The sequence below is a fragment of the Podarcis raffonei genome, chromosome 8, assembly GCF_027172205.1.
Source record: "Podarcis raffonei isolate rPodRaf1 chromosome 8, rPodRaf1.pri, whole genome shotgun sequence".
Classification (NCBI taxonomy): Eukaryota; Metazoa; Chordata; class Lepidosauria; order Squamata; family Lacertidae; genus Podarcis; species Podarcis raffonei.
The window spans coordinates 9082372-9110130 of record NC_070609.1 but is presented as its reverse complement, the minus strand read 5'-3'; the positions used below and the strand labels follow the sequence as shown (position 1 = coordinate 9110130).

At 49.7% G+C, this 27759-nt stretch overlaps 1 protein-coding gene across 1 annotated transcript; it reads left to right on the top strand.

Moving 5' to 3' along the window:
- TMEM91 (transmembrane protein 91) lies at nt 1–27135 on the top strand. Its single transcript, XM_053397793.1, has 4 exons — nt 1–583; nt 17903–18397; nt 24948–25091; nt 26347–27135. Exons 2-4 carry the CDS (start codon nt 17984–17986, stop codon nt 26503–26505), a joined length of 717 nt encoding a protein of 238 aa, XP_053253768.1. The 5' UTR covers nt 1–583; nt 17903–17983; the 3' UTR covers nt 26506–27135.
- Nucleotides 27136–27759: the final 624 nt, after the last annotated feature.

Here is a 27759-nt window from a genome sequence, read left to right as displayed (position 1 = left end):
GCAGACAACCCCTCCCCTCCTCCCTCCCCCCCTCCTCCATCCAGATCTGGGGGTGGGAAGGAGGGAGGGGGGAGAGAAGGGGGGCTCCGCTCATGCCACCGCATCTTGGCAGCAGGCGCACAGCTGCTCCCGGAGCGCTGGATGGCAGCCTTGCTGTAGGCGACTGGGCAGCTGCCTTGGCACCGCGCAGAAGGCAGAGGAGCCGGCCAGCCACCACGTTGGAGGGGACTTTCTGCCTCTCTCCTCCGCCTCCTCTTCGTGCCACTGGTCCTTCTTCTTCGTGGCAAGCCTTGGGGAAGCCGCCGATTGCCACAGATTGGCAAACCTAACCCTTAGCGCCGAGGGTGGCAAGGGCATCGTGCCAAAGCTCACCGCAGGAGTTCTTGACGGGACCCTGGCATTTTTTGGAGAGGAGGGTCTGCGTGTTCTGGCTGGCACCCAAGCCGAGCAACTTTCTCCCTGACCGGGCATCATCGTGTCTGGGCCGGGCAGAGATGGGCACCCTTTTGCAGAGGATGCAGCCCGCGGAGGTCTGGAGGGTGGCAAACAGGTGCTTGCCACGGGGACGCTGGCAGTGAGCACGGTAAGGGTCTCTTTCTCTCTCTCTTTCTCATGTGGACTTTGCCAAACCCAAGACCCTCTCAGCCTGGGCTACCCAGGTGGTGCCAACCTCCCTGACTGCAAGTCTTCATCAGATCGTAGAATAGGAAGGGACCCCAATGGCCATCTAGTCCAACCCCCCCTAAGGAGAAGCCCAAAGCCAATCCTCTTGCCCACTCTTATCCATCCCAGACTTGGAGTGCCCCATTGGCCCTGTATTTTGCCCCCCACCAAAAAAACAACACTTAGGTCTCCTGCCCTCCTCGCTGTTCTCAAATCTAAATCTGGAAGTTGAAGAGAGATTCTCTCTGACTCTCAACAGCTGAGCCGGCGAGATGGTGGAATTAATGAGATTAAGCTTGGTGGCGAAGCGAGGGGGTAATTGGGTGAAGCCGGAGTCACTCCAGACCAGGGCAGGGCTTCTTATGGTGAGCCTTGGGTACCCAAGAGGACGAGCGTCCTAGGGTGATGGGCAGGGAGGCAGGCAGGTAGCTCCCACTCCACTTAACACCCTTTAAACAGCACAGCCCCCCCAACCCCCAGAGAGGTGTCTGAGCCCCCTAACCGTAGCCTCTGTCTTATTGTTGTTGGGGGGGGGCGAGAGAGAGGGGTCGGGCCAGGAGCGCTGGGAGCCGAGCGCATCTTTGGAGTCTCAGGGAAGCGTGCAAAGGATTTGTGAAACGGAGTTGGCCAGAGAGTGGGTTTCTTGTGTGCGTGTGTTTTAAAAGGTTGCCAGCCCCTGGTGGCAAGAGGGTGCCCCCTTTCGCGGCTCCCAGCTTGGGGACATTCTCTCTACTCGCCAGCCCTGGGATGGAGAAGGGATGCATCATGCCCGAGTCTTTACACAGCAGGTGTGTGGGCTGGAGAACCGAGGGCAAAGGAACCAGAGCTCTCTCTTTCTCAAACACACACACAGAGAGAGAGAGAGTTTCTTTCGTGTGGGAGCTCTGAGCAGGAAGGAGGAAGGAGATCGATAGAGACCGTCAATGTGCAAGGAAAGACTGCTGGAGATTTAGCTCCTTTGTGGGGGCTGACCCATCGCTGCTGCTGCTCCTGTGACTGTGGCTCTCTGGAAAGAGGGCCCCCCCCCAGACTACCTCTCCAGATCCTCTTCGGATTCTTGAGAGAAAGGGCCCAGGGAGCAAAACAAGGTGCAAGGATATTGAAAGGGATCAATATGGAGAGAGAAGTGGAGATCTAATCTAGCTGGTGCCAGCTGGTGCCTCTCTGAACCTCACAGGCCCAAAGACCCAGCCCTTCCTTGCTTGTCCCCCGCCCCCTGGCATTTAGGGGTATACTGCCCTTGTACATTGAGGTTTCTCTAAGCCATCACGCCTTATATAATTACAGCTGCAGATCAACTGCTGTGTTCTGAATTATTATCTTTTCCATTCTCATTTAAAGGCATCTGAAATAGCTGCCATATTCAGACTCTGGGGCGACGACTTTCTGAAAGATAACAGTGCATTGCATAATTTACTTCATTTTTGTCCGTTTCGGGGAAACAGCACATCAAAATAAGCTTGTTTTTCTCATGTGAGAGTTGAGGAACTCAGTTTCAGTACAGCTTTCCTTGCCCCAAATGTACACTCGGTTTCCCTTTTGCACGTAACGCCATCCCCACGTGGCAAGCACCAAAAGTGTCATCGGGCTGAGTCACAAACGGATGTCTTTGATTAACCCCAAGTTGATCTGATGCAAAGTAAGCTTTCTCCAGTCTCCTGTGACTTACTGTATAGCTTAATGTGTTTGGGGAACTACTCTGTATCATGTTCCCGTTAGAACCCGGGAAGAACAAACGAGCGAATTTCTCGCCCCCGTGCGTGTGAAAATGGAGGTTCTCGTGGGGTCCCCATTATGTAATGTGCGGTTGTGACGAAAACAAGTGCATTATCTAAGCACACTCCTTTCAGATCCAGGGTCGATTATGACTCCCTGCCGGCTAGGAGTGTGTACAGAATGCAGCAAACCTGGGTTGGTTTCAGCACAAGGTGTGAAACGGTCCTACAGTTCCATCAATAATTGGGGGGGGGGGCTTGATCTCTGGCGAGTGCCAAAACGGAACGCCCAGTTTATATGCTAATTCTGGAGCTCTGCCCGGTTAATTAAAATGCTTGTTTTATTTGCTCCCTCCTCACCAGCAACAGGCAGCAAAAGAGAAAGAGAGAAAGAGATGCTTTGGCTGGGAAGGAATAATAGAACCCTGCTGGTTTTTATGACGTCGCTGATTTTCCCATTGTATATTTTGCTCTATTTTAACATTTGCCACCGCAGCTCTGATAATTGCGTCTCGAAGGGTGGTATGGAAATCCGAAAAACACATTAAGTGGTCAGTGATGCCTTCGGGCAAGCGATGGACGCCATGAGCGAGACCAGAAATTCGGCATTCGCATTTAATCTCCTGGGGGAGCGAAAATGGGTCTTTATGACTCATTGATCCCCTACCCCAAACCCCTTCACTCCTTGGCACACACGGCTGAAGATGGATTATGGGATGTCTATGGTGGCTTGGAAAAGGGACGCGGGTGGCGCTGTGGGTTAAACCACAGAGCCTAGGACTTGCCGATCAGAAGTTCGGCGGTTCGAATCCCTGCGACGGGGTGAGCTCCCGTTGCTCGGTCCCTGCTCCTGCCAACCTAGCAGTTTGAAAGCACGTCAAAGTGCAAGTAGATAAATAGGTACCACTCCAGCGGCAAGATAAACAGCGTTTCTGTGCGCTGCTCTGGTTTGCCAGAAGCGGCTTAGTCATGCTGGCCACATGACCCAGAAGCTGTACACCAGCTCCCTCGGCCAATAAAGCGAGATGAGCGCTGCAACCCCAGAGTTGGCCACGACTGGACCTAATGGTCAGGGGTCCCTTTACCTTTACCTATGGTGGCTTGGACACCCAAACTAACTCAATCTAGCCCATCACCTGGGTATCATGGCACAACAGGTGCTGAACCACCTTGGGTACCCAGGAAGGCTAGTTTTACCCCCCTCCCAACAGCCCCAAAAAATCCATATCTAGTAGGACTCCATATCTTCAGGCTCACCTTCGCTCCATGTGCAAAACCTGCGCGCAGCAACAGCACAAGACGAAGAGAAACGTATGCATGAAATCTGACAGGGAGGGCTGAACATGTGTGTCTATTTTGCTTGCACATATAACGAAGCATCGTTTTGGCTTCAGCTTTGGACCGGAGGGAATCTGTCCAATTAGGCCCTTCACCACCCCCTCGCATATTGCTGTCGATTTCAGCCATATGTGCATGTCATCGGGGAGAGGAGGAGGAGGGGGCCGTTTCCATGAAACCGGGAATGCGTTTTTTTATCGACCGATCAGTATATTTCTCATTCGGGCTGAAACATATGGTGAAAATCAGGCTTTGCAAATTCAGCGGCCCAGGCAGGATTTGAACCCATGGCTCCTCGCGTTTGGAATGAGTGCTCCAGTCACTTGGCCACCTCCGGCCTGGGGCAGATCCACCAGTTTTTGCTCCGTACATGAGGAATCCAGAAAGCCACAACCTCCTAGGCCTGTGGCTCACCCTTGACCATTGGCCATGCTGGCTGAGACTGATGGTCTGCGAATAATTGGCCAAAGCGTTTCATTTCCGAGATGCCAGTGGCTGGTGTTAAATGCCAACACTTTTATAATAGTTGCCCTGTGACCCGAAGCCTTTTGCCAAAATTCTAAGGGACATAGGAGCTATGTCCGATTATTCAGCAGCAAAGGGAAGGCACTCTGCACATGCTCAGATGCCACAGCTCAGCAACAGAGCACATGATTTCCATGCACAATCTTCTAAATTCCATCCCTTGCACTTTCCTGGTTGGGCTGGGGAAGACTGACAGTCTAAATGTTTTATAGGAATATTTGCTTGCTTCATGGCATCAGGGTTCGGTTTATACGCCTTGGGTAGAAAACAGGTTCTGGGGCAAAATCCTGGTGAACTCTGATGCAGCCTAAGGCAGTGGTGAGAGACCTGTGGTCCTCCTGGCTCCCAGAAGACCCGGCCAGCAAGGCCAATGGTCAGGAAGTGCTCACGGCAGTACAGTGCAATGGTTAGAATGTTGGACTAGGACCTGGGAGGCCGGGATTCTATTGCTGCCACTCAGCCATGTAGCTCACGGGGTGATCTAGGGCCAATCGCTGCCTCTCAGCCTCACCTACCTCAGAGGGTTTGTTGTGGGGATTAAATGAGGGGAGAACACCACCTTGAGCTCCTGGGAGAAAAAGGAGGGATATAAAAGCAATAAATTATAGTAAGGATGAGAGACCGAGTCTAGCAGATATCTGGAGGGGCACAGGTATTTCACACACAGAGCCTAAGGTCCAAACTTCGGTGTGAGAGCCAGCGTGGGGAAGAGGTGGGAAGACCTCAGATTAAACCTCACTTTAGGCTCAGCCCCAAAGTTAGGCAAACACCTATTCCCTCAGCTTCTCCACTGTCTGCCCCACTGAGCTGCACTTTGGGGTGGAGGTCGTAAAACAATGCCAGCCTCCTTTATTGAGCAGCTTGATATAATGCAGGTTAATGACTTGGTGGAAGCTAGCGGCTAAATGGAGCCTCTCTCTTCAGAGGCACTCTACCTGTGATTTACCAGACGTTGGGGACAAACGAGGGCTGTAGGGCTGTAACTCTCATGACTGAATAAACCAGGGCTCTTTTTGGATGCCTTCTCTCACCGGCCCTAGCCGTAACCGCCAGACATTTTCGGATTCCTAACCCATCCAGCATGACCAATGATCAGGGATGATGGGACTTGTAGTCCATCAATATCTGGAGGGTCAAAGGCCACCCAGCCTTGGTATAACCTCCCTTACACTGAGTCAAAGTCTTGCTCCATCTAGTCCAACATTGCCAACTTGGGCTGGCAACTGCTCTCCAGCAGAAACCTCCCTTTCACGTGGACCCTGTTCCCTGTTATTTAAGTGGAGGTACCAGGACGCAGGTGGTGCTGTGGGTTAAACCACAGAGCCTAGGACTTGCCAATCAGAAGGTCGGTGGTTCGAATCCCCGCGACGGGGTGAGCTCCCGTTGCTCTGTCCCTGCTCCTGCCAACCTAGCAGTTCGAAAGCACGTCAAAGTGCAAGTAGATAAATACCTTCCAGCGGGAAGGTAAACGGCGTTTCCATGTGCTGCTCTGGTTCGCCAGAAGCGGCTTAGTCATGCTGGCCACATGACCCGGAAGCTGTACGCCAGCTCCCTCGGCCAATAAAGCGAGATGAGCGCCGCAACCCCAGAGTTGTCCACGACTGCACCTAATGATCAGGGGTCCCTTTACCTTTACCAGGGCTGAACCTGCCGGGACTCTTCTGTCCCCAAAAGCATGTGCCCTGCTGCTGAGCGAGGCTTTCACACCCTTGCTTCTGGGCTTCCCAGAAAGCTTGTGGCTGCCCTCTGTTGGAAACAGGACACTGGGGCTTCGCTGGATGCTTAAGTGAAACCTAGCCGGGCTCTTCGGCCCTTCCTAGGAGCGCTTGGAAACATGTTCTGCAAATGCTTAAGGCCTCAGAACTGTTGTTTCAGTTACCCTGACCCTGACCCTGACCCTGACCCCGCTGTGTGGCTCAGGAGACTGTAGCTTGCCTACCTCCCCGTGTGGGGTTAGGAAGACGGGGAGCATTCTGCCAATTTTCTCCCCCGCCATCCAAGTTGAGAAGAAGATAAAAAGCTGAATCTCTTCTCCTCGCTTTCTCTGTGCCGCCTCTGCTTTGGGAAAGCGGCGGTGATTCATGGGCATTTGCTGGCACCGCCATCCAAGTACAGTCAAGACCAAGATCTCCAGGGACTTGCTTTCATCCTCCTCCTCCTCTCCATCCCAAAATAATTTCCGTTGCTGTACGGTTTCCCAAGAGAGCGAGGCAGTGCAGATGCGTGAAGGCACTCCGATTTAATTTAACCGGGAACTCGGGACGTGTGGCAGGAGATTCAGAGCAGGAATGTGGCCAGGGTTGGGAGTTCGATTCCAACTCCTAGGAGGAGAAGGGATGCTCAGTGGTTAGCGCAAGAGGCGGCCTTCATGTGATGGGAGCCTTGGGTTCAAAGCCCAGCGAGTGGGAAGGGAAGATCCGTTTAAGAGGCTGGCGAGGTGGCAGAGCAGGCAAACTATTTTGCTTTAGAAGATTAATTTCCAGGGCTGCTTTTCCCCCAGCCCCCGCAAAAAAATATGGTCCCAAGTTATGGTCTGAAGGAAAATGAGGCTTCCACCTCCCTGGTTGTTGGTCTGGTTCGTGCCTAAATGGGAGGTGACCATCATGGAGACTGCATTGATATTATATTTTACAACCCACCTTTTTCTCCAAAACAATCATGGTTCTCCCCCTCCTCATTCAATCCCCCACAACCCTATGAGGTAGGTTGAGGTGAGAGGCAGTGTGACTGGCCCAAAGGTCACCCCATGAGCTTCATGGCTGAGTGGGGATTCGAACCCTGCTCTCCCAGGTCCTCTAACCACTTCACCACACAGACGTGTGTGGTGACTTGGGGTCCCGTAATGGAAAGCAGCAGGATACAAACACAATGAATGAATTTGCTAGTTACTATGTGATGTTGTGGGACGCGGGTGGTGCTGTGGGTTAAACCACAGAGCCTAGGACTTGCCAATCAGAAGGTCGGCGGTTCGAATCCCCGCGACGGGGTGAGCTCCCGTTGCTGGGTCCCTGTTCCTGCCAACCTAGCAGTTTGAAAGCACATCAAAGTGCAAGTAGATACTGTAAATAGGTACCACTCCGGCGGGAAGGTAAATGGCGTTTCCGTGTGCTGCTCTGGTTCTCCAGAAGCGACTTAGTCATGCTGGCCACATGACCTGGAAGCTGTACTCCGGCTCCCTTGGCCTATAGAGCGAGATGAGCGCCGCAACCCCAGAGTCGGCCACGACTGGACCTAATTCAGGGATCCCTTTACCTTTATGTGATGTTGTGCCTGGGAAGACGGAGGGTGTCCGGACACTGAGGTCCAGCACCGAGGGCCTTCTGGCGGTTCCCTCATTGCGAGAAGTGAGGTTACAGGGAACCAGGCAGAGGGCCTTCTTGGTAGTGGCACCCGCCCTGTGGTACGCCCTCCCATCAGATGTGAAGGAAGTAAACAACTACAGTGGACCCTCTGGTTACGTTACCTTCAGGTAATGTAACTTTCGGGTTGCGAACGCAGCAAACCCGGAAGTGTATTCTTCCATGTTTCACCATGCGCGCATGCGCAGAAGTGCTCTATCGCACCGCGCGCATGCACAGAAGCAGCGCCTCTACTTGCGGATTTTTCAGGATATGTACAGACCCCTGGAACGAATTACATTCATCTCCAGAGGGTCCACTGTATCTTACTTTTAGAAGACATCTGAAGGCAGCCCTGTTTAGGGAAGTTTTTAATGTTTTATCTTTTATTGCTATTATTATTATTCTGTTGGGAGCCGCCCAGAGTGGCTGGGGAAAATTATTATTTTCTCCACGTGGAAAGTTTGTTGTCCGGCTCCATCCGGGTGAACAGGAGACTTCCGTTCTGTTCTCCTGCAGGAAGCAAAGAGTCAGGGAGATGCCATCTGAGTGAATGGAGCAGGTGGGATCAATTCCCCCATATCAGACTCTGTTGCCCAAGAGAGAGAAGGGGAGATTCCTTTAACCTCTTGAAGGATTTCCCAGTTAGGATGGAGGCCCAATAACACAACTGCCCTGGACAGCTGCCCTATGCTGCCTGCTCCGCGGGTTAGGACGATGCTGAGAACCAGAACACAGGAGCACAGAGACCACCCATACTGCCTGCACTGGCCGGCAGCGGCTATTCAGTGTTTGAGGCAGGAGCTTTGTCTAGCCCTACTTGGAGCCTGCAGGGATTGAACCCAGACCTTCTGGGTGCTCTGCCACTGAGCTGCTGTCCTCCTTCCGGCGGAAGTGACTCCTGCAAGTTCTGGGCTTTTAACACCCTGGTTTCCCTTTTCACTTTTAAAGAAACCAAACAAACAAGCTCGACAGATCTTGGCAAGGCTGTGGCGCACTGCAGGTTCCCCACGTCAGAGCCAATGTTGCCAAACAGAGCCGAGATCTTTCGATGCCAACATGCGCTTGTTTGAGCACTGAGGGAAAGGTTTCGTTCCCTCTCTTCAGAAACACTCTCTCTCCCCTCAGAAGGCATTCCCTGGGTTGCGTGTCATGTGGGAACTGTCTCCGAGTCCTGCAGTCCCTGCACAAGTGAGCCAGCAGCATCCTTTGTAGCAATCTTTTCTTGTAGAGGGTTCATTCCCCCCCCCCGTATTATTTTAATATTTTGTTGGAAGCTGCCCAGAGTGGCTGCGGCAACCCAGTCAGATGGGAAGCGTATAAATAATAAAATCATTATTAAATTACAGTGGTACCTCGGTTTTCGAACGTAATCCGTTCCGGAAGAAACGTTCAAGTTCCGAAACGTTCGAAAACTGAGGCACAAAGGACAGTCTGCAAATTTAATAAAGAAAATTGAGAAAAAGAACACAAACACTCAAAGGAAGCCGTTTGACTTCCGAGGCACGTTCGAAAACGGAAGCGTTTACTTCTGGGTTTGCAGTGTTCAAAAACCGAAACGTTCGTCAACAGGAACGTTCGGAAACCGAGGTACCGCTGTATTATTATTACAGTGGTACCTCAGGTTACATACGCTTCAGATTACAGACGCTTCAGGTTACAGACTCCACTAACCCAGAAATAGTGCTTCAGGTTAAGAACTTTGCTTCAGGATGAAAACAGAAATCGTGCTCTGGCGGCGCAGCAGCAGCAGGAGGCCCCATTAGCTAAAGTGGTGCTTCAGGTTAAGAACAGTTTCAGGTTAAGAACGGACCTCCAGAACAAATTAAGTACTTAACCCGAGGTACCACTGTATTGTATGAAAAAGCAGGCAGGTCGAAACAGAATGCAAAATAAATCCAAGTGCCGTGGCTCTAAAATTGAACCAATCCTAGCCTAGTTGCTACTCTTGGTCGTTCAAGTTTACACACAAAGAGTCAGTGAGGCTGCTCAGTTTCATAGAAAGTCTGGCTTTGAACCCTGTTGTTGAGAGAGCACAAGGAAACTGGATCCCCATCTATCCCCCATCTCAGAGTCACCATGTTGGGCAAAAGATTCCTGCGTTGCAGAGGGGTTGGGCTGGATGACCCTGCAACTGTGCCATCCTATGATTCCCGTGAAATGAGAAAGATTTCCTCAGATGAGGGAGGAAACCCTTAACGGAATACAAGACAAGGGACTCTGAGGTGGAGATAAATCAGGCAACAGGAGAGTTTGAAGGAACAGAAGGTAAAGTAATTTGTCAAGCTTCACAGTAGCCGTCATAATGACTATAAACCATACAACTGAAGCAGATTTACTATTCAATAAATTTTGGCACAGTGCTTCATAAAACCCCGTACAATTATGTACAGTGGTACCTCTGGTTAAGAACTTAATTTGTTCTGGAGGTCTGTTCTTAACCTGAAACTGTTCGTAACCTGAGGTACCACTTTAGCTAATGGAGCCTCCCGCTGCCGCCACGCGATTTCTGTTCTCATCCTGAAGCAAAGTTCTTAACCCGAGGTATTATTTCTGGGTTAGCGGAGTCTGTAACCTGAAGCGTACATAACCTGAAGCATCTGTAACCCGAGGTACCACTGTATTCTGCTTCAGTTCACTGCTCTGTAAGTCACTCTCTGTACACTGTCCGTATTTCTGTCAGTAAGTTGGGATGAAGATATACAAAGGACCCAGTCTGGTCTCCTTAAATCCAGAATGAATTCTGACTCCATCCCTATCCCCCAATTTATTCTCTCTCTCTCTCTCTATCACACACACACACAGACACACACAGAGAGAGAGAGAGAGAGAGAGAGAGAGAGTCACAGTCTGGGCTCAGGGTCCTGGCTGGATTAGGCTACAGTCCCATCAGCCCATTTTCCTTCTGACCCTGACACAAATTATCGAGAGAAATTTGACCCATCGTTTCTGCAAGTCACCTAAACCAAAGATGCCATTTAATGGAGCCAGGGCTGTGGAGAGCAGCTCAGATCTGGTCGAGTGTGTGTGTCGGGGGATGCGAAGCAGTGTGCCAGCTTCTGAGTCACACACAGCTCTTTGTCAGGCAAAAGCGCATGGGAGGAGCCGAGCTCAGATGGGATCCAAAACATACAAAAACAAAACAGGCGGAAACTCGTGTAGATAATGCCCTTTCCATGTGGACGACGTTTCTGCTTACCTGCAAATTTCCAGAATTGTGGTGCAGTGCCTAAGAGGCAGAGGTACCATTCAGGAAGCCCTCAGTGTGAAACTCGCCTCTGTCGTGTGCGCAGTAGGTGGTTTCAAGCCAGCCACTCTTAACTCTCTCAGCCTCAGTTGGCAACATAGGGCATAATACTACCGGTCTACCTTACAGGGTTCTTGTAAGGATTACAACTGAAACAGCTATGGAAATGTTTAACATTATTAAGACCAAGGCTCCCTCCAGACGTTCATTCATGGTTATTTAATAATAATAATAATTTATTATTTATACCCCGCCCATCTGGCTGAGTTTCCCCAGCCACTCTGGGCGGCTCCCAATCAAGTGTTAAAAACATTACAGCGTTAAATATTAAAAACTTCCCTGAACAGGGCTGCCTTCAGATGTCTTTTAAAGATAGGATAGCTGCTTATTTCCTTCACATCTGAAGGGAGGGTGTTCCACAGGGCGGGCGCCACTACCGAGAAGGCCCTCTGCCTGGTTCCCTGTAACCTCACTTCTCGCAATGAGGGAACCGCCAGAAGGCCCTCGGTGTTGGATCCCAGTGTCCGGGCTGAACGATGGGGGTGGAGACGCTCCTTCAGGTATACAGGACCAAAGCTGTTTAGGGCTTTAAAGTTCAGCACCAACGCTATTTGTGCCTTTGATGGCATCAGGGCCTGTTCTACACGATCCCGCTTTCACGTAAAGGGTTTTTTTTTGTGTGGAGCGGGCAGCTTGTCTCGTTCCCAATCATTTAAAAGATCGTTTTGGGGTTCTGCATTACGCATCTGTGCAGTGCGTGAACCTCTGCGCATGTTTGGCTGAGCAATCTGTTCCTGCTACGGAAATCCCATGTGCCTGCACCGGATTTCACGCTGCGTGGATTTCTGAGTTGGTGGGAGCCCTGACAGGAATTAAAAAAGGACAAACTCTGAATGTCCCTTCCCATCCAGCGACTACAGTTGCGTGATGGCAGTGTGCCACCGGAAAGTGCCAAACGCTGTTCTTTTTCTGGAACAGTCGACTGCTGTAGGGGTTGTGTAAAGGTTGCAGATGGGGGGGTAGGGGGGGTGGAGGGATGAAACACCAGCCAATTCTAATGAGCCATAATAAGCAGAGGAATATAGCCTGCATACTTCCCAAGCCTCCTCCAATTTAAGCCGATGTTACTTACGAATAATCCCTCATCACCATTTCAATATTCCCACTTTTTGCCGTCCAAATTTGCCTGCCACTACATCTGAAGTCTCGGGGATTAACTTAAACCTTTTAAAAACTGCATTCTTATTTATTGCGTTTATCGGTTGCCTTATACAAAAGAAAGAGCCTCAAAGCAACTTGTGGCGAATAAAAGCAATTTTTAAAACAAAAAACCAGGAAAATGTAAAACTGCAAACAATACACGATACATAAAATGCTCACCCGGCAACTTATCAATAAAGTGGATTGTTTGGTCGATAAAGCAGACTCCCAGTGCAATGTGGTAAAAAACACAGCATATGGATTGACATCTTCAAGGTATTTATCGTCGCAGCTCATAAACAAGTTTTCAATAGACTTTCCCCCCCTGCTCTCTGTCTTCCAAAGGTGATGGTATAGGTCTATTTCCAGTGGCACCTTCAGGGCAGGACTTTGGGGGCAGAGGCCCAGGCCACCACTCAGCGGAATAGCCAGGGGCTCCCCCAAACACTGCAGGGCTGGCTTCCCACATCTCAAAGAAAACAAAGGAAGACCCATTGCTATTGAAAAAGAGGGGCTCTCCATTTCAGACCATTAAGTCCAGAAACTGGGCTGTATCCAATGATCTGCGTGCTAGTAATAATAATAATAATAATAATAATAATAATAATTTATTATTTGTACTCCGCCCATCTGGCTGGGTTTCCCCAGTCACTCTGGGTGGCTTCCAACAAAGATTAAAAATACATTAAAATGTCACACATTAAAAACTTCCCTGAACAGGGCTGCCTTCAGATGTTGTCTGAATGTCAGGTAGTTGTTTATCTCTTTGACATCTGGTGGGAGGGCGTTCCACAGGGCGGGCGCCACTACCGAGAAGGCCCTCTGCCTGGTTCCCTGTAGCTGTGCTTCTCGCAATGAGGGAACCGCCAGAAGGCCCTCGGCGCTGGACCTCAGCGTCCGGGCAGAACATGGGGTTGGAGATGCCCCTTCTGGTATACTGGGCTGAGGCCATTTAGGGCTTTAAAGGTCAGCACCAACACTTTGAATTGTGCTCGGAAACGTACTGGGAGCCAGTGTAGGTCTTTCAAGACCGGTGTTAGGTGGTCTCGGCGGCCGCTCCCAGTCACCAGTCTAGCTGCCGCATTCTGGATTAGTTGTAGTTTCCGGGTCACCTTCAAAGGTAGCCCCACATAGAGCGCGTTGCAGTAGTCCAAGCGGGAGATAACTAGACCATGCACCACTCTGGCAAGACAGTCTGTGGGCAGGTAGGGTCTCAGCCTGCGTACCAAATGGAGCTGGTAAATAGCTGCCCTGGATACAGAATTGACCTGCACCTCCATGGACAGCTGTGAGTCCAGAATGACTCCCAGGCTGCGCACCTGGTCCTTCAGGGGCACAGTTACCCCATTCAGGACCAGGGAGTCCTCCACACCTGCCCACCTCCTGTCCCCCAAAAACAGTACTTGGATGACAGTAGTGGATGACAGAATTAAAAGGGTGGGCGACAAAGGAATCCAGCACAAAATTATGCCAGCAGAAGTCTGTTGCACAAAAGCCAATTCTTGGTGCGCAACAGCTGGTTTTTGCTGTGCAATCAGCTGCACAACAATCTTGGGCAATGTACCTGTTTTTCCTTCAGCGAGAACTTTCTGCCAGCACAATTCATATACTGCTTAGTGACGTTAATTTAGCACCGCATTCGCTAACAGCTCTCTGTTGCCTAAGTCCATCCCTGCCTATTTCACCCAAACAGTAGATGAGACAATATCGCTGTTTCTGAATTGCTGCCATCTCAGACTGCCGGTGCAGGCTGACATGTGAGAACGTTGTACAAAAATAAAATATAATCCGCGCATTTAAGAATACAGATGGTGTCAGGGGGGCAAGATTAGGGTAACCTTCACTGCGACAGGCTAGTTTTTTTATGTGCAGGGATTGAAAAATAATCGTACGGAGCACTCAAGTGAACCCCACCTAAAATCCAAATGGCACATCCCAGAAATTTATGTACTGCCTCAGCTTCCGTTTATGAGAGCTGAACCCCATCCATAAATAAAAGGGACTATATGAAAGCAATCTAGGAAGTCTGGAGCATTCATCTTAAATTCCACTTCACACTGATAAAGCATTTTTTTCTGCCGTCGCCAAACTTTGTGTTATCTCTACATCCTTTGACAAAATGTCCCTTTGTAGTATTCAGCAATTCTTTCAACAAGGCTTCTTGTGAATCCATTCCAAAAGATGCAGATAAAATTAGCAGGAACAGCCTGGCATCTCTAAAAGTCACTATCTCACATCAGCCTGCATGTAGGTTTCAGCCTGAGGGATATCAGATGCCAGTGAAGTGGAACTTTAAACAGATTTTCAGAACCAGCAACTTCTGCAAAGCACTGCGTTGGCTACCTCTGAGATATATCTATAGAGACAGGTTTGGAAATATAGAGATACAAATGGACTGGCTCCAAGTTTTCTGTCCCAACTAACTGGTTCACAAAGAGTGGGGTGGGTTTTGTGGCAGGAAAGGAGTCTTGTAGGCTGCTGAGAGGAGCGGCTGGCTCTCTAAACCAGGGGTCAGCAAACTTTTTCATCAGGGGGCTGGTCCACTGTCCCTCAGACCTTGCGGGGGCCAGACTATATTTTGGGGGGAAAATATGAACATGCCCCAGAAATAACCCAGAGATGCATTTTAAATAAAAGCACACATTCTACTCATGTAAAAACACCAGGAAGGCCCCACAAATAACCCAGTGATGCATTTTAAATAAAAGGACACATTCTACTCATGTAAAAACACCAGGCAGGCCCCACAAATAACCCAGAGATGCATTTTAAATAAAAGGGCTCATTCTACTCATGTAAAAACCACGTTGATTCCTGGACCATCTGCGGGCTGGATTGAGAAGGCGATTGGGCCGCATCCGGCCCTCAGGCCTTAGTTTGCCTAAAGGTAAAGGGACCCCTGACCATTAGGTCCAGTCGTGGCCGACTCTGGGGTTGCAGCGCTCATCTCGCTTTACTGGCCGAGGGAGCCGGCATACAGCTTCCGGGTCATGTGGCCAGCAGGACTAAGCCGCTTCTGGCGAACCAGAGCAGCGCACGGAAACGCCGTTTACCTTCCCGCCTGAGCGGTACCTATTTATCTACTTGCACTTTGACGTGCTTTTGAACTGCTAGGTTGGCAGGAGCAGGGACCGAGCAATGGGAGCTCACCCCGTCGCGGGGATTCGAACTGCCCACCTTCTGATCGGCAAGTCCTAGGCTCTGTGGGTTAACCCACAGCGCCACCCGCATCCCTTAGTTTGCCTACCCATGCGAGTCTAAACAAAGAGATTTCCTAAGCCTCAGGGTGGTGGAAGAGAAAGTTCTCTAACTTACAGGGACTCAGTTTCACACAAATTCAAGGGGCTTGATTTGGGTTTGGAAAACAGCAGAATGAGAAGGAGAGATTGCTCCACCTCACCTCAACGACTACAGCTATGATCTTTGCACAGTATTTTGAAATTTTCAGAGCATTTAATGTAAACCATCTTCTGCAAGCCAGTGTAGTGTAGTGGTTCGTGTGTCAGGCTAGGACCTGGGAGACCAGGGTTCGAATCCCCCCCCCCAGCCATGAAGCTCACTGGGTGACCTTGGACCAGTCACTGCCTTTCGGCCTCGCCTACCTCACAGGGTGGTAGTGATGATTAAATAAGGACGGGGAGAACTATGTTTGCCACCTTGAACTGCTTGAAGAACAAAGTGGGATAGAAATGAAATAATTAAGACATTAGTGCATCCTCCCTTATTGTTTTAGACACCTCCTGATGAAAACCTACCTGTTTCAGCCAGCCTATCTCGATGCATTATTTAGTTGCCTGTATTTGTTGCCTGTATTTGTTTTAAAGGGGACGCGGGTGGCGCTGTGGGTTCAACCACAGAGCCTAGGACTTGCCGATCAGAAGGTCGGCGGTTCGAATCCCCGCGACGGGGTGAGCTCCCATTGCTCGGTCCCTGCTCCTGCCAACCCAGCAGTTCAAAAGCACGTCAAAGTGCAAGTAGATAAATAGGTACCGCTCCAACGGGAAGATAAACAGCGTTTCCGTGCGCTGCTCTGGTTCACCAGAAGCGGCTTAGTCATGCGGGCCACATGACCCGGAAGCTGTACGCTGGCTCCCTCGGCCAGTAAAGCGAGATGAGCGCTGCAACCCCAGAGTCGGCCACGACTGGACCTAATGGTCAGGGGTACCTTATTTGTTTTAAAAGTTTTACTGATTTTTATCTTTGTTTTACGGTTTCAAGCCAGTGGTTTCCAAATCTCTCTCCCCAACACCCATGAGCCTAACCAGGATTTTTGTTGGGGGCGGGGCAGCCAAAGTTGTTGAGCTTTCTTTAGGAGATCACCCCCCTCCAAATTGTTGAGTTTTTTTGGCAAAATCATGGGTGACTGTACCCCCCATTAGCGGACATTACAGGGGGCAGACTTTGATGGGGGGGAGGTTTCTCCGGGAGGGGGGGGAGAACCTCAGTTAATTGAGTACTTTCAATGCTTTTTTAAAAAAAGTGGATCTGCCCCGCCCCCACCGGTCCGCCTTGGCTATGCCCATGTCCCCACCATCCCCCCCCCACCTTGAAAACCACTAAGGGTCTTAACAGACCCTGCTGCATTACTGTTGCAGCAGTCGTAATACACTGCACTAGACATTGTATGATTCTTAATCTTCTTTTCACTGCTTTCATTTTGTTTCTCATCGGTTGTATTCATTGTATTCCAATTTGGAATCCGTCAAATACAAATCACAATACAATAGAACACAATCTGTAAGAAATAAAAGCAGCAATTAAAATACAATTTAAAAATCAATACAAATATTGAACAAGACAGATGTTTTCTCTCCAGCCTTCAGCCACAGACATGATGCAGGCCTCCTGAACGAAGGATGTGGATCACAGTTTGGTATCCCTTAACTATACAGTGGTACCTTAGTTCTCAAACTTAATCCGTTCCGGAAGTCCGTTCCAAAACCAAAGTGCACTTTCCTATAGAAAGTAATGCAAAATGGATTAATCCGTTTCAGACTTTTAAAAACAACCCCGAAAACAGCGATTTAGCATGAATTTTACTATCTAACGAGACCATTGATCCATAAAATGAAAGCAATAAGCAATGTACTGCAGTCACACAATCAATCAGTTGCTGAACTAGGTTCCACACAGTCACAAAAACAAAAGAAAGAAGCCGCAAAAACTAAAATGCAAAATAAATAGCAAAAACAGACCTCGACGTAACACTCAAAACAGAAGCTTAACACTCAAAACGGAAGGGTACCACTCAATACGCAGCACGTTCGGCTTCCAAAAAAAGTTCGCAAACTGGAACACTCACTTCTGGGTTTGCAGTGTTTGGGTTCCAAGTTGTTTGAGTGCCAAGGTGTTTGAGAACCAAGGTACCACTGTAGTTGTTTGGGAACGGGTTGTGGATCTTGGCTTTATCTGTTATTAAGGTAAAGGGACCCCTGACCGTTAGGTCCAGTCGTGACTGACTCTGGGGTTGCGGCGCTCATCTCGCTTTATTGGCCAAGGGAGCCGGCGTACAGCTTCCGGGTCATGTGGCCAGCATGACTAAGCCACTTCCAGAGCAGCGCACAGAAACGCCGTTTACTTTCCCGCCGGAGTGGTACCTATTTATCTACTTGCACTTTGACATGCTTTCGAACTGCTAGGTTGGCAGGAGCAGGGACTGAACAACGGGAGCTCACCCCATTGCAGAGATTCAAACCGCCGACATTCTGATCGGCAAGTCCTATGCTCTGTGGTTTAACCCACAGCGCCACCCGCATCCCTATCTGCTATCTGTTATTAGTGTGCCTCTTAAGACAGCTTTTTGGTGGAGCGATGTGTACATTTTCCCCCATATAAAAGGCGCTAAACGCTTTGCTGTTTTTTTGCTTCTCCCCAAGCTAACCGAAGCGAGAGACTCACTCGGCCTTAACTGACAGCAAGGAGAAGAGGGCATCCAGCACATTCCGCCCAGGAGTGCTATGGAGAACATCCATGAACTGCAGCACCCACTTCTGGCCAAGTCCCCCGGGAGAGCCACCCTCCGGGGCGGAATGCTGAGTCGGGTCGCTCCCCAGGACCACTCCGGACTCCTGTCCCATCACATGCCCCCGAGCCTCTCCTGGCTCCAGCCCGGACCCCACATCCTTCCCAGTCAGCTCCTGGACCCTAGCAGCCTGCAGAGGACAGTCGAGCCCTTCTGCACCCCGGAACCCACCCTGTACCCCGAGCTGTGGAAATCCAGCAACCCCCAAGGCTGGAAGAAGAAAGATTATATCGAAACCGCCTTTGGAGACAGCAAGGAGGCTGGGGAGCTGCCCAGGAAGGTGCCTGTGGAAAAGGACATCCACACCGTCTGCTACGAAGTGGGCGACACAGAGTCTCCGGACCTTGAGGTAAGGGCTGGGGTTTGAGGGGGGGCTTGGCCGAGAGGCCTCAAACGCAGGGAGCAGAAGCTTGTGGCTCACCTCTTGCGGAAGGAGGCGTCAGACCCGTTCCTGAATCGCCACTACTGTCAGTAGCAAAAGGCACAAATTGTACCGTGGCCAATTGGCATAGCTGTCAGCTTTTCCCTTTTCTTGCGAGGAATCCTATTCGGAATAAAGGAATATCCCTTTAAAAAGGGGAAACGTTGACAGCTATGCCAATCGGATGCCCCAATGGGAAGCCATAATAATAATAATAATAATAATAATAATAATAATAATAATAATTTATTTATACCCCACCCATCTGGCTGGGTTTTCCCAGCTACTCTGGGCGGCTTCCAACATAATATTAAAATACAATAGTCTATTAAACATTAAAAGCTTCCCTAAACAGGGCTGCCTTCAGATGTCTTCTAAAAGTCTGGTAGTTGTTTATCTCTTTGACATCTAACGGGAGGGCGTTCCACAGGGCGGGTACCACTACCAAGAAGGCTCCCTGCCTGGTTCCCTGTAGCTTCACTTCTCGCAGGGAGGAAACACGATAAAACATCAAACATTAAAACTTCCCTAAACAGGGTTGCCTTCAGATGTCTTCGAAAAGTCAGACAGTTGTTTATTTCCTTGACATCTGATGGGAGGGCATTCCACAGGGAGGGCGCCACCACTGAGAAGGCCCTCTGCCTGGTTCCCTGTAGCTTCACTTCTCACAGTGAGGGAACCACCAGAAAGCCCTCGGCGCTGGACCTCAGTGTCCGGGCAGAACGATGGGGGTGGAGACGCTCCTTCAGGTATACTGGGCCTTTGAGGCCATTTAGGGCTTTAAAGGTCAGCACCAACACCTTGAATTGTGCTCGGAAACGTACTGGGAGCCAGTGTAGGTCTTTCAAGACCGGGGTTATATGGTCTTGGCAGCCGCTCCCAGTCACCAGTCTAGCTGCCGCATTCTGGATTAGTGGTAGTTTCCGGGTCACCTTCAAAGGTAGCCCCACGTAGAGCGCATTGCACTCTGAGCGGGTGGTGTCAGGAGGAGAGCTTGGGTATGGATAGCATTGGCTGGTGTCCATTGGGACTGGTGGGGCAGAAGGCAGGAGGGCCAACTTTAGCCACAAACCACAACCAAAGGTAGACAGAACCAACTCATTCCTTGCTAAGTTCTGCAAGGGCGTCGCTGAGGCGACCAAATTCTGGACGCTCCAATCTCCCATGGTGCCAACAAACAAACAAACAAACAAACAAACAAACAAACAAACAAACAAACAAAGGACCTCTCCACATGACGCTGACTCAAACACCCTGCACAAGCACTTTGCAATACAGTGGTACCTCGGGTTACATACGCTTCAGGTTACAGACTCTGCTAACCCAGAAATAGTACCTTGGGTTAAGAACTTTGCTTCAGGATGAGAACAGAAATCGTGCTGTGGCGGCAGAAGGAGGCCCCATTAGCTAAAGTGGTGCTTCAGGTTAAGAACAGTTTCAGGTTAAGATTGGACCTCTGGAACGAATTAAGTACTTAACCCGAGGTACCACTGTAGAACCAAAGTTTATTTCCCCTCCCTTCTCTCTTTCCCCACAATGACAATAGTGTCTCATACCAAATGTATGAAAAAGACTATAGGAATTGAAAGTGGAGGTGCTATATGTACACACACACACACACACACACACACACAGTTTAATAAAAACTAAATTAAGGAGAAGGAAGCTGGGAAGTATCATCACCACCTGGACAGGTTATAAGGAAGAAGGTAGACTTGGCTCCCCTCGGACCAGAACAGAAGCGGACAGTTGGCGGTGCTTACTATTAAAAAGTTTGCAAGGTGTTTTTTTAGATAGGGGGAAGTTGAGAGAAGGTATGGGGCATCCAGCCACGATAACAGAAGCTCAGCTGCTGGGCATAGGAAGCACCAAATCCACACCTTGGGCCGGCCCTCCCATTAGGTAGGGTGAGGCATTGGCACTGATTTCCAACGAGATCTCGCAAGATCTCGCCGAAATCACACGAGATGGTTAATGAGTGAGCCAGGTTAATGAGTGAGCCAGGAATCTGTTAGAAGCAAAGGAGCTCCCTTCTAAAAAATGGAAGTTTTTTTTTCTTTTCATTTTTTCCATTTTCCTTTTTTTTTTTACCAATAACCAAAACACAAACAGTGAAAACCCCCAAGCGGCTGATACATTGGGTATACATAATCAATAATAACATATTCAAATCAACCATATGTACAATTCTATATACCTTAACACTCCTCCCTCCACAAGGTTTATTTAAGTTTTAACATTTTAATTGCCCCAAATTGTTCAAACCTACCCAAATAATTCAATATCTTCTCAAACCAATCCTCCTCCTTCTCAGTGACCTTAAACCCTTTCACTAAAAATGGAAGTTTTATCCAAATGAGAACAAAACAGAACGTAAACTTTCACGAAACAGACAGACAGATGGGCAATAGGAGAAGCGAAAAAATAATTTCAGGAGCATATTGCTAAAACATGAAGGCTACATTCAGGCGACATTTTATTCTGTCTTCCTGATACTTCCTTACCTGTACAGCAGATTTTTGCATTACATGTCTGATGACCTTTCCTGTCATGTTCTGCTAAGCTTACTGGTGGGAACAAAATTTAGCCTGACATGGCAGTATATAGGTTCAAAGACCCAACAGGTACCATATTGCAAACAGAATATTAGAAATTGGGGCAAAAATGCTAGCATTATAACCAGCAAAACTAATTTTGGAAAATATTTAAGTGCATCAGAAACAGCAAACCAGCTAGGAAGGGAAGTTGGACCGTTAGACGACAAGAGAGGTAAAGGTGCGAAAGCAGGATAAGGAGATTACAGGAGAGTTGAATGAATTCTCTGCATCTTGCTATGGAAGATGTAGGTCAGATACGTGTGCCTGGACTGATTTTTTTCCCCCCGAGTCTGAAAAACTGAGGAAAATAGCGGTGGCAAGAAATGTCATTCTAGACTTTAACTGACAAGTTAAAAAATAAACAAATCAACAGATGTGAATGGTGTCCACCCAAGAGTTTGTGAAGAGCTGAAATGCGAAATTGCTGATCTCCAAAGGGGAATATTTGACTTGCCATTAAAATCAACCTCATTCCTTCAGTGCACCCTTTTACTCTCTCCTAAATATGGGTCCTGGGACGCGGGTGGCACTGTGGGTTAAACCACAGAGCCTAGGACTTGCCGATCAGAAGGTCGGCGGTTCGAATCACCACGAGGGGGTGAGCTCCCGTTGCTCAGTCCCTGCTCCTGCCAACCTAGCAGTTCGAAAACACGTCAAAAGTGCAAGTAGATAAATAGGTACCGCTCTGGCGGGAAGGTAAACGGCATTTCCGTGCACTGCTCTGGTTCGCCAGAAGCGGCTTAGTCATGCTGGCCACATGACCCAGAAGCTGTCTGTGGACAAATGCCGGCTCTCTCGGCCTCTAGCGTGAGATGAGCACAGCAACCCCAGAGTCGTCCACGACTGGACCTAATTGTCAGGGGTTCCTTTACCTTTACGCTGGGAGACTAGGTCCAATAATGGTATTAGACATGGCTGCTCTGAGTACCAGGGACTGAGGATAAAGTCTGAGAGATGTGGCCATCACGCCTTGCTCGTACCTCTCAATCTTTAGGATGCCGCTTTTGGACAATTCTTGAAGCCCCTCTACACTGGTGTTGTTTTTGCAGGCAAATTCTGCAACATGCCATTGACCCTGAAGCTGTACGCCGGCTCCCTTGGCCAATAAAGTGAGATGAGCGCCGCAACCCCAGAGTCGGTCACGACTGGACCTAATGGTCAGGGGTCCCTTTACCTTTACATTAAATATGGATCCTATTGCATTTCATATAATGAGAGGGAGAAAAAACCCTCTGTCCATTCTCTGCACACCAAACATGATTTTAGTAGCCACTCCACAAGCAGAGAGCCAGAGCAGGATGTTATGAGCAGGTGTGGAACAAATGCATCCATTTGGATCAGCAACTGGTTAAGAGTAGGAATAAATGGACAGTTACCTCAATGGAGGGGTGTAGAATACCTTCAGATTGGTATTGGGACTTTTTCATAAGCCATCTAGAGCTAGAAGTGGCCGATTTTGCTGATGGCGAGAAAAGAGTTCGGAGTCATTAAAACGAAAGGGATTACAGACGCTATAGAAAGGATCTCTCCAAACTGAGCGAGCGGGCAGTAAAATGGCAAATGCGACTCGGTGAGTCAAACAAGCTGGATTCTTTGTTTGTTGGCAGGCAATGATAAGCAGTTACGTCAAGCAGCATTAAACCATCAAGAAGTTTAAAAGGTTAAAAAGTCATTAGAAAGGCACTAAAAACCTATAAAGACCAAAATAGTAAAGGTAAAGGGACCCCTGACCATTAGGTCCAGTCGTGACCGACTCTGGGGTTGCGGCGCTCATCTCGCTTTATTGGCCGAGGGAGCCAGTGTACAGCTTCTGGGTCATGTGGCCAGCATGACTAAGCCGCTTCTGGCAAACCAGAGCAGCACACGGAAACGGTGTTTACTTTCCTGCCGGAGCGGTACTTATTTATCTACTTGTACTTTGACGCGCTTTTGAACTGCTAGGTGGGCAGGATCAGGGACCGAGCAACGGGAGCTCACCCCATCGCGGGGATTCAAACCGTCAACCTTCTGATTGGCAAGTCCTAGGCTCAGTGGTTTAACCCACAACACCACCTGCGTCCCTTAGTTTTAGAGGAGGAGAACAAGAAAAAAAATATTCTCTCCCTCTCTGCACAGAGCCCCTTCAGCGAAGCAGCAGGAGAAACAGAACCCCTTCCATTTCTCCTCCTGCTTCGCTGAAGGGGCGCTGCACAAAGAGGGAAAGCTGCGCAGCACCTCTCCAGCGAAGTGAAGCCAGGAGAGCAAAAGGGATCGGTGCGCACTGACCCCTCTCGCTCTCCTGCCTTCAGCGAAAGCAACGCGAAGCCATGGAGCCTGCATTCGCTCCTTAAGACGCACACACATTTCCCCTTACTTTTTAGGAGGGGAAAAGTGCGTCTTATACAGCAAAAAATACGGTATCTAATCTATCTATCTAATCTTAATTTCACATATACGCTCATGGGTTCTGAACTGGCAATGCCCGACCTTGGGGTTGTGGTGGATGGCTTGTCGAAGATGCTGGCCCAGTGCTCAGCAGCTGTGAAAGATCCCACACTAGGGATCATTAGGAAAGGAATTGAAAACAAAACTGCTGAAACCGCGATGCCATTGAACAGATCTATGGTGCGGCTGCATTTGGAATACTGGGTCGCCTGACCTCGGAAAGGGCATTGCAGAGTTGGGAAAGGTTCAGAAAGGGACAGTCGAAATGATCAAAGGGAGGGAGCGAGTCCTCTAGGAAGAAAGTTTTTGCAGCATTCGGGACTTTTTAGCGTAGAGAAAAAGTGAGCTAGAGGATGGGAATTTATAAGATGATGGAGGAAGCAGATGGAGAAAAGCCTTTTCTCCCTCTCTCATAGCACCAGAATTCGTGGACATCCAATGAAACTGAAGTAGTAGTAGTAGTAGTAGTAGTACAGTGGTACCTCAGGTTAAGAACTTAATTCGTTCTGGAGGTCCATTCTTAACTTGAAACTGTTCTTAACCTGAGGTACCACTTTAGCTAATGGGGCCTCCTGCTGCTGCCGCGCCATTTCTGTTCTCATCCTGAGGTAAAGTTCTTAACCCGAGGTACTATTTCTAGGTTGGCGGAGTCTGTAACCTGAAGCGTCTGTAACCTGAGGTACCACTGTAGTAATATATTATTTATGCCCCGCCCATCTGGCTGGGTTTCCACAACCACTCTGGGCGGCTCCCAACAGAATATTAAAAACACGATAAAACAGATGGAATAGGGGCTTGCTCCGTCCACTCCATAAAAAAAAACAAAACGATAAAACATCAAACATTAAAACTTCCCTAAACAGGGTTGCCTTGAGATGTCTTCGAAAAGTCAGGTAGTTGTTTATTTCCTTGACATCTGGTGGGAGGGCGTTCCACAGGGCGGGTGCCACTACTGAGAAGGCCCTCTGCCTGGTTCCCTGTAACTTGGTTTCTTTCAGGGAGGGAACCGCCAGAAGGCCCTCGGCGCTGGACCTCAGTGTCCAGGCTGAACAATGGGGGTTGAGACGCTCCTTCAGGTATACTGGGCCGAGGCCGTTTAGGGCTTTAAACACTTTGAATTGTGCTCGGGTGGACAAAACAAAGCACACCCTTACAGAGCACATAACCTATGGAACTCCCTCCCACTAGAGACAGCCTCATGGAGGCTAAGCAACATCTATGAACCACACTGCGTGGCCTCAGCAGTTGGAAGCAGCAATGGTTCTAACAACCCATTGCTGAAAATGGCAGGGAGAGTGCAGTTGCTCGCAGGCTTCCCAGAAGAGGCGCCTGGTTGGCCACCGTGAGAGCAGGATCGGCCATTGACCGGATCCAGCTGGGCTCTTCTATTCTTGGCGTTCTTTCACCAGACCTCAGAATGAACGAAGCCAACGCTTGCTCTCCGCTTCCCTCCCTAGAATGACTCCTCAAGCGACAGCGATACTGAGAGCGAAAGCAGCTTCTCCATGCTGCTGCCGCAAGATTACCTGGGCCTGGCGGTCTTCTCCATGCTGTGCTGCTTCTGGCCACTGGGCATCGCTGCTTTCTACCTGTCCCAAAAGGTGGGTGTTGCTGAGCAAAGGGGGCAGGTTTAGGATAGATGGGTTTAGGATAGATGCTATACTGGAGTGGATGAAGTGAATGAAGTTTATATATAGCTGACAGACAAAAGAATCGGAAGTTCTTTAGCATCTTAACATCTCCTCTTTTCTCTCCAATTCTTTTTCTACTCCTTTTTCTTTATCTCTTCCTTTTTCTTTTCCTTCTTTTCTCTCTCTCTCTCTCTGCCTCTGGATTAATGTTTTAGTTCGGACAAAAGGCAGCGTTCGACAACACTCTTTGCAATTTTCTTTACAAACCCTAATAAAATTTATTAGATGGAGAGCAGGGCTGGTTGCAAGCTGCAGAAATCGACTTGCCACCAAACGCTTGGTTAGAGAGACGTCATTTGTCTAAGTTCGCTGAATTGTACAAGAGCAAGGAAGGAAGGAAAGGGGGTGTTGGGAATGTGAGATGGGATCCTTGCCGCGAGGAGCCCAGAAGCAGCAGTCAAGAGCTTGCAGAGTTTGTGCATGCCATTTGGTGCATCATGTATCCAGGAGCGTAGGAAGGGGGGCAGCAGGGGCGGTCTGCCCTGGGTGTCATCCCTGAGGGGATGACAAAAAGGCACACAGCAGGGGGCTCTCCCCACCCCCATGGGTGCACGGCATGACCACCACTCCTGGTGCCCATGCAGCTGTTGGGAAACTGTGTATGTGCAGCTACTCACACAGAGTCAATTAAGGTTTGGCAGACAGCCAGAAGGCAATCTGAAGGAGTACGTCTGCCTGGTGATAACAAAGACATGGAGACCGCTCCCTGATTGGTCAAGCTCTCTCAAGGGAATGATAATTAATGGCCTACTAACTGGGAGTTCAGTGTTCGAGTTCAGAGTTCTGTGTCAGTGTAGGAGTTGTGAGTCGTGTATGAGAGAGCAAGCTAAAGATCCGTGTTCTAGTCCTGTAAATAGTCCACTGTATATAATAAACACCTAACTATAAGTTCCTGGTTCCTACTTCGTCTATCCTGTCTGCAGCCAAGTCGTCAATTGCATCCATGGATTCTGCGTTTACTCTGCTAGGTCTGGATAAGGTCCTGCAACTAGTCAGAAAATTGCGAAGCACCAATAGGTTTTACCAATAGCAGCTAACACTGAAGGTACCGCAGGCCACATTACCTTAAAACAATAGCTACAGTCTTTGCCAAGTTCTAGGCTCAGGAACTTGAGCCCCTGCAGTTACCTTTCCCGATACTAAATCCGCTGTCTTTTCTCCCCAGACCAACAAGGCGTCCGCCAAGGGTGACTACCCGGGAGCGTGGACGGCCTCTCGCCAAACCTTTGCCTTGGCTGTCTTGTCCATCATCCTCGGCATCTGCACCTACATCGGAGCGGTGGTGGCGCTCATCGCTTACCTGTCCAACAAGGCCCCAACCTAGGTCTTCCTGCCCCACCGAAGCCACGCCCTCGCCCCCTCTCCGCCCCCAGTTGGGAGTTGGAAAGGCGTGTGCCGACATGATGGGGCGAGCACCGGTTTCCTGACATTGATTTCGTGAACCAACCAACCAACCCACCCCAGCAAAGGTGTGTGTGGACGAACTCCACCCTTTCAACTCTCAACTCAGCAAGCCCTGGGAGCAAAGAGGATATACGGTTGCAAGAAGCAGGAACCCCAGGCTGGGAAACAGGGTCTCTGCAATGGGCCCCTCCTGGCATCAGGAGTGATGGATGGGTGGCAGCTATTGAAGCAACATCCCTGCCAGTTTGGGGAGAAACCAGCCCCATCGCAGGAGAAGAGGAGACAGGCCCGTTCACCCAGACTGGGACAGAATTTGGGAGGGGATTTGAGCTTCTGCTTCCAAGAAACAGGAGGCGAGGGGATTAGGTTACCTACGGACAATGGGGCACCTCTCTCTCATACCCACGCCCACCCAGGCTTCCCTTAGCTGGCTGTGTCTCTTGGTCACTTCTCCTTTTCTACAGAGGCCCTGGCCTCCACACCCAAAGGTCATGCTCTCCTTACCCCGCCCTCAATAAACTGCCAAGGCACCTCTGCCTCGTGAGCCACCCGTACGACTCGTGCGCGGTCTATATTGCGGCAACGCCAATACATCTTGCCCGTGAAAGGAGGCGCCAAGGCGACTACCCACCTTGGGCGGCATGACCCATAAGGCAGTGGCCTCTGTGGGTCAAGTCAAATCGACCAGGAAGCGGGAGGGAAGAGTTTAACTGGCCTGCCAATGTCCTCCCCTACCCTCCAAGTCCTGCGCCGTTTTCCGCCACAGGCGTGGAGAAGCCTTGCCAGCCCAAGGCCCATTTTCCCTCCTGGGTAGCCTTCCGAAGGCCAAATTCCAGCAGGGGAGGGGCCAAAGGCAAAAGTGGGCGGGGCAACACATAACTTTCACCGTTTGTACAATAGACTTTCTACATACATGCACATGTGTGCACACACACCCTATACAGGCAGGCAAGCGTCATTATTAAAGTGCAAGGACACATTCCAGCCAGGCAAACAGTCTCAAGGAACGGAGCAGTGCCTAGGAGGGGCGTACTTGGGGAAGAGTTGTTGGGGGCCAGACGAGAGATGGCTGGAGGGCCTCACTGTCACCCCAGGGTTGTGGAGATTCCCCACAACCAGCGGCGACTCTTGGCTCCCAGCCCTGAGTCCCGCCTGCTCTTGCAGATGGGCTCCA

Excerpts from the sequence above, each read along its gene's own strand:
- TMEM91 (XM_053397793.1), top strand. The coding sequence starts at position 17,984 with ATGGAGAACATCCATGAACTGCAGCACCCACTTCTGGCCAAGTCCCCC. Across the intron at positions 18,398-24,947 it reads CAGAGTCTCCGGACCTTGAG|AATGACTCCTCAAGCGACAG; the intron begins GTAAGGGCTGGG and ends TTCCCTCCCTAG. Across the intron at positions 25,092-26,346 it reads CTTTCTACCTGTCCCAAAAG|ACCAACAAGGCGTCCGCCAA; the intron begins GTGGGTGTTGCT and ends TTTTCTCCCCAG.